Source organism: Liolophura sinensis, chromosome 4, assembly GCF_032854445.1.
Source record: "Liolophura sinensis isolate JHLJ2023 chromosome 4, CUHK_Ljap_v2, whole genome shotgun sequence".
NCBI classification, from domain to species: domain Eukaryota; kingdom Metazoa; phylum Mollusca; class Polyplacophora; order Chitonida; family Chitonidae; genus Liolophura; species Liolophura sinensis.
In genome coordinates this window covers 5,775,033-5,782,287 of record NC_088298.1, presented here as the reverse complement: position 1 = coordinate 5,782,287, position 7,255 = coordinate 5,775,033, and the positions used below count along the sequence as shown (strand labels likewise).

At 40.6% G+C, this 7,255-nt stretch overlaps 1 protein-coding gene across 1 annotated transcript; it reads left to right on the top strand.

The window, feature by feature from the left end:
* Positions 1-2,500: 2,500 nt before the first annotated feature.
* On the top strand, positions 2,501-6,182 carry LOC135464898 (uncharacterized). The gene is made up of 2 exons (XM_064742465.1): positions 2,501-2,616; positions 5,717-6,182. The coding sequence occupies exons 1-2, from the start codon at positions 2,501-2,503 to the stop codon at positions 6,180-6,182; spliced, it is 582 nt and encodes a 193-aa protein (XP_064598535.1).
* The last annotated feature ends 1,073 nt before the right edge of the window (positions 6,183-7,255 follow it).

Here is a 7,255-nt window from a genome sequence, read left to right as displayed (position 1 = left end):
TCCAGGATCAGTGCTGGGTCGAGTCACACCTAAGACTTTAAAAGAGGAAGTTTAACTTTCTCGCCTGTCGTTCAGCATGAAGGGGATAGTGCAACGACTGGTTGACCCGTATCAGGGGCGGCTTACTTGCCTTTGGTAAGTCGTCTCAGTGAGGCAGCACTAGAAAAAAAGAGCGGTGGAAATCCGTCCTGCAACAAGCAGGAACATTACACGTACATGCACCCTAAGGATTAGGGTCGTCATATGACTGAAAAATTGTTAAGTACTACGTTAAATCCCAATCAATCACTTACTCATTTGTCGTCGTATAACTGAACCATTTTTAAGTACGACGTTAAACCCCAAGCATTCATTCATGCATTCTATGGTAATTAGAATCATCTTAGAGTACGTATACGATATATATATATATGTATATATGTATGTATATATATATATATATATATATATATATATATATATATATATATATATATATATAGCTTTCTGGAAGAGGAACCAGCTGATGCCGCTTAAAACTGGATAAAATCTTTGTTTAGTCCCTTCAACATATATCTATTACCATGCACTATAATTACAATACAGCCGAGATCGGTGGGCCGTTGCGACAGTGTAGATATACTGATGCTGATACGACCGATGGAGCACCCCCACTCTCTCCGTTAACACCCCTCAAACCCACCACCAACCACCCAGTTCCACTCAAGTCACGCTCACTTTATCAGCAGATTGAGATAGGTACCACAGTAGCGTGGGAAAATCGTTTCTGACAAGATTCGACCGGCCACTTGTGTTTATTAAACATGTGTGTCCAAATACGTGTAGGGGCCTACGTAATATATGCCAGATCGAATATTCTTAATCACAAATATCCCACAGGATTATTTCATATATTATTTTTCAACTCCAACAACATGGTAGAGCATCCGCTTCGTGAGCAGGAGATCCAGGGTCAATCCTGGGTCGAGTCACACCTAAGACTTTAAAAGAGGAAGTTGTAACTTCCTCCCTTGGCCTACAGCATGAAGGGATAGTGCAACGACTGGCTTACCCGTATCAGTATAAATGGCTCGGGCGGGGCTTACTTGCCTCCGGTAAGACGTCTCAGTGAAGCAAGCACTAGATAAAAGAGCGGTGGAAATCCGTCCTGCAACAAGGAGGCACATTACATGCACTCTAAGGATTCCTTCGTCGTCATATGACTGAAAAATTGTTAAGTACGACATTAAGCCCCAAGCACTCACTTACTCACTCAAATCCAACCGGAGTTATATTTAGCCTTAAAGAAATAGCGACTTCCGGATGGAATTCAGCTGTTATAAAAATAAACCCTTCCGGAACACGGAACCGGAAATTGGACTATATATGTACATGAAATTTGCAATATTTTTCTGTTTACGGTAAATTAAATAACTAGTGAAAAACAAGTACTTATTGGTGTGAGAAAGACGTCAGAACCGGGGTCTAGGTTATCATTTACCACTTGATGTTTTTAAAATACATAATAAAACTCACATATTACATGAAATTCACTGCTTTTTTATATTTGACTGGAAACAGCAGTAGATATAAACGATCACATTTCTGTCACAATTCTTTGTGAAAGTAAAAATATGAATATTTTGTTCATCAGATGGACTAACTATGTAAAAAAAGAAACCAAATATTTCAAATATTTCTGCTATAATTACACGTATATTGGTTAAAAGAACAAAACCAGGTGTCACAAAATTTAGGAGAATTAGGGTGCTAGTGGATAACGGCTATAATGTGGCATATACACAAAGATGTGTGCATGCTTGTATCGTCAGTATTATTGCTATAGTTCTGTGACAGCATGTGCCCACGTTTTGGGGTTTAACGTCATACTTAGCAATATGTCAGTCACATGTCGACGAGGAGTCATTTGGTGTGTGTACATATACTGTGTCTCGCCGTGCCGCCAAAGTGCTGCCGCCACTGAAGTATCATGCCTAAGACACCGGACATAACACCCAGCCACATTATACTGACACCGGGCTAACCAGTCCTGTCTCCTTGCTCTAGCCTCTCAGTGTCGAGTGACAAGTAGCAACAATTACCATTTTTAAAGGCTTTCGTATGACCCCACCAGGGTTTGATCCCGAGGTCTCCCGATTTCGAGGCCTGTAAAAGTAATAGCACCGGAATATTCATCAACATGATGTAAAATTACCGGTAGTGAAAAGAGCGTATGTGATTCTTTGATACTAGTATGGTAATACTGTAAACCTATACAGAAATTCTTATATTTGTCAAGTAATTTTTGTATATTTCTATACTCCCTTTGTCTCTGTAAATTATTATAATAAGCTTTTCTATGTCCTAATATACAGCAACAAAATAGTATATTTTGTTGCTGAAGACACCAGACATGACACCACACCTTGTCACATTATACTGACACCGGAACAATCTTTTTCCTTGTTCAACCTCTCACTACTGAACGCCACGCGAGGCAGCAAAAAGTACCATACTTGGCATGGCCGAACGCAAGTTTGACCTCAGGACTCCTGATTTCGAGGCGGACGCTCTAGCCATCTGGGCACCGAAGCGGCGTAAAGGCCCTAGCTTAACTGGACACATCCCTTTGGCTGTGTACTTGACGACAAATATTAGCTTATGAATATGCATATGTACACAACGACACAACATGAATATTCATCAGACAAGATATGAGTATGTATATCTTTCGTGTAATTCCGCGGTGCTAGATTTGACCTACTTCATGCCAAAACAGAATCATTAGCACAGTCATTTTGATATTTTCCAGTCAATGAGATCAGTGCCGTTAAATATACTAGTTTGGTAGAGGAGATAGCTTTTGAATCTCGATTATGTGATCAATACTTCAAATAAATGGGGTTGTTTTCCCATTTCATTTTTTGATTTGTTTTTGGAAATGTGATTAATTTCCTTGACAACTGCTATGTTAATCTTTACATGATTAATTATTTGCTTTTATGTTTGACGAAAATTGAAAGGTATATAGGTAGCATTTAAAATTAAAATAAATTTCTTTAAAAACAAACCTTACGTAAACTTTTCGTAAGCTAACTGCGCGGAGTTTTCAAAGTAAGACCGTTCTGTTCCAAGATTGATAGTTTCGTGCTGCATTTCCCGCAGGCACCCGAAGATACACGAACAGAAAAAAACGATCATGATTTCAAAATCGGTGAGGAAAAATATTTCGCGGACAAACAAAATCTGGCAAATCGAAAAGAGGAAATACCTGAGTTAACAAATCGATTAATGTAAACATCTATTTGAACAGAAAAAGACGATAATCTCACCAAAGTTAAATATAGAAGTCCTTAAGCGGATTAGCAGAGGATTGGCAAAAAATTCCTCAACGAATCCCGAAATCCTTGTGCACATTTCTAGAATATTTGGATACTGAATAAGAAAAATACCCAAAACGGAGCACTAATAATAGAGTCTAGCTACAAAATTGATTGAATCACTGACTAAATACAATAAAATGAAAACCACACAAACACACACACACACACACACACACACACACACACACACACACACACACACACACACACACACACACACACTAGACACTAGTTTGCTGTATTTTACGACAGAGGGAAGCGTGGTGAATACCTTACAAAGCAGAAGGGAATAAACACGTACAAACATTTATGGACAAATACAAATAACTGCTGTAGATTGAATTGCCATTGAATTACATGCAACCATTTTAGCTGTAACTTTATACCCATAATTAGGGTAGATCTGACTGATGATTTTACTTTTACAGCATTTTCACTGCAAAAATAAACAAACAAACAAACAAACATGAAGCCATGCTGCACTTTCACAGCATCTTGCTTATGTAACTATATATCTTTGCTTAAGGAAAATTAACCAGTGTTTCAGTAGTGTTGATTGGAGTGTTAAAGAGAGACGTATGTAATATTTTAAAAATTTTAGTGAGCTGTCAAAATTGTGTAGACAATTAGCGCCATACTGAAGTGGTATTAAATCGCTCTTATAGCTTTAATTAATAATCGGGGTCTCCGTGGTTCAGTTGGTTAGCACACTAACACAGGGTAATGACCCAGGAGTCTCTCACCAATGCGGTCGCTCTGAATTCAAGTCCAGCTCATGCTGGCTTCCTCTCCGGTTGTAAGTGGGAAGGTCTTTCAGCAACCTGCGGATGGTCATGGGTTTCCCCCGGGCTTTGTCCGGTTCCCTCCCACCATAATGTTGGCCGCCGTCGTATAAGTGAAATATTCTTGAGTACGGCGTAAAACACCAATTAAATAAATAAATAATAATCTATATGTGAATAAATAACATTTGTAATGCCCTAATAAGCTTTTATAGTCGGAAAAAAAGGTTTTTAAAACGTATAATCTGTAAAGCTCTGACCGTATTTTCAAACGCATTCCCCTACATAAATATGGTCTATTGGTGATCTATATACTTTTACTGATATTAGCCGGCACTGGTATACATGTATAGGAAGCGTGAATTTTCCTTCAGTTCAAACCGTTGAAGCTTTATATAGGATATACATGTATACCAGTATACTGACATCTCAGATTTCATGTCCTGTAACACATATAGGGTCCTGCACAGCACAGCCTCCCAGGGTGTTCTATCCTTGACACAGGTTAGACGTTAATTCTTAGTTGTGCATCTGCGGCAATTTGAAGTCGGGGGAATAGAACGGGTTCTGTTACACGCAGCTGCTGATCCAGACACACTGTTAATTTGTTCACCTCATACCGGCCCCGAAAGCACAGTTGGTAGAGCGTCCAGGGTCAATCCTGGGTCGAGTCACGCCTAAGACTTTAAAAGAGGAAGTTGTAACTTCCTCGCTTGGCGTTCACATGATGGGGATTGTGGAATGACTGGTTGATCCGTATCAGTATAATGGCTCAGGCGGGGCGCCTTACTTGCCTTCGGTAAATCGTCTCAGTGAAGTAGCACTAGATAAAAGAGTGGTGGAAATCCGTCCTGCAACAAGGAGGCACATTACATGCACTCTAAGGATTCCTTCGTCATATTACTGAAAAATTGTTAAGTACGACGTTGAACCCCAAGCACTCACTCACTCACTCTTTACCTCATATTTTAATAGCTACCACCAGTATATGTCAATGCGCCACGTGTCCCGGATGTCTCACTTGCAACCATCCCAGATATACGTACGGTAGGCTTAATTACGTGTTCATATGCATTACGTGTACTTTTAGTCGTAATTACGTCTACTCATTTCACGCCCGGGCTCTGCCCGGTTTCCACCCACCATAATGCTGGCCGCCGTCGTATAAGTGAAATATTCTTGAGTACGGCGTAAAATACCAATCAAATAAATAAATAAATAAATAAATACTCATTTCACGCCAAACTATACGTGCACATGTACATTTCCTGCATGCATTTACGTTAAAGTATTTAAGTTAAAAATAAATTAATGGAGTGTTTTGTGATAATTTGCAACGTCTAAATGTTCATTTGATCTTTATTTGATTACTTTATTAACTTTTCACTTATAGTCATAGTTATGAGTGAGCTCAGCCGTCTAAATGTTTCGTCTTTCAGTTTTTCAATATGTCAGTCAACATATTTAATACGCATCCATTCCTTTAGCTAACGTTTAACGCGACATCACTGGACTAATGAACAAAGCAAGTCTCAAGTCCACAGAAATCAAACCTGAGATCAACACTTGAAGATCCACAAAAATCAAGCCAGAAATCCACAAGCCAGAAGTCCACAAGCCAGAAGTCTACAAGCCAGAAGTCCACAAGTCAGAAGTCCACAAGACAGAAGTCCACAAGCCAGAGGTCCACAAGCCAGAGGTCCACAAGCCAGAAGTCCACAAGTCAGAAGTCCACAAGCCAGAAGTCCACAAGCTAGAAGTCCACAAGCCAGAGGTCCACAAGCCAGAGGTCCACAAGCCAGAAGTCCACAAGTCAGAGAGCCACATAAAACAAGCCAGAAGTCAAAAGCCAGAGATCAACAAGCCAGAAGTCCACAAGCCAGAGGTCAACAAGCCAGAAGTCCACAAGTCAGAGGTCAAAAAGCCAGAAGTCTACAAGCCAGAAGTCCACAAGCCAGAGGTCCACAAGTCAGAGGTCCACATAAAACAAGCCAGAGGCCAACAGAAGCAAGTCCGATGTCCACAAATAAAGGTATAGTCCTTCGTTTTCGAGCGACCACATATCAAATCACGCCTAAGGTTATTAGCCCCCTGACTGTACAGCAGGGGTGTATGTAGGTTTACGCGTCGCCTGTCAGTCCGTAAGGCTGTCAGACTGTTGTGAATTTCTGAACATTTTACCCAAACGGTTCATTGAACTACGACTTGGTACATGGCTCCAATATACATGTTGGAGTAACAGGTCAAGTTCGAGGTTTCACCATTTTCAATTTGACAGCTTTTGTCATGCTGTGAACTTTGATAGAGTAGTACTATAGCAATGCTTCCAGAAATCTTGTTTGTAGAGTATACAATATAATTAAAGACATACAGCATATATAGAGAGTAAAACCAGGGCAGCTACGACAGTATGATATCTGGCAACTGGTCACACGTAACCGGTGAAATACGACTACAGAACAGAGAGTAAAACCGGAGCAGCGACCACAGTGTGATATCTGACAAATGGTCACACGCAGCCGGTGAAATGCAACTATAGCTCGGAGGGTGAAAACAGAGCAGTGACGATGATCTGATATCTGAGCAATGGTCACACGTAACCGGTGAAATACGACTACAGCATGGAGAGTAAAACCAGAGCAGCGACGACAGTGTGATAACTGAGCAATGGTCACACGTAACCGGTGTAAGGCGACAACATCATAGAGAGTAAAACCGGAGCAGCGACCACAGTGTGCTATCTGGCAAATGGCCACACGCATTTGGTGAGATGCAACTACAGTAGGGAGAGTGAAAAAAGAGCAGCTACGACGATGTGATAGCTGGCAAATGGTCACACGTAGGCGGTGAAATACGACTACAGAATAGAGAGTAAAACCAGAGCAGCGACCATAGTGTGATATCTAGCAAATGGTCACACGTAACCGGTGAAATACGACTACAGAATAGAGAGTAAAACCGGAGCAGCGACCATAGTGTGATATCCAGCAAATGATCACACGTAACCGGTGAAATACGACTACATCATAGAGAATAAAACCTGAGTATCGACGACAGGGTGATAGCTGGCAAATGATCACACGTAGCCGGTGAAATAAGACTACACCATAG

Coding starts and splice junctions, on each gene's coding strand:
- LOC135464898 (XM_064742465.1), top strand. CDS start 2,501: ATGGCCGAACGCAAGTTTGACCTCAGGACTCCTGATTTCGAGGCGGAC. Junction 2,617..5,716: donor GGACACATCCCTTTGGCTGT/GTACTTGACGAC, acceptor CAACACTTGAAG/ATCCACAAAAATCAAGCCAG.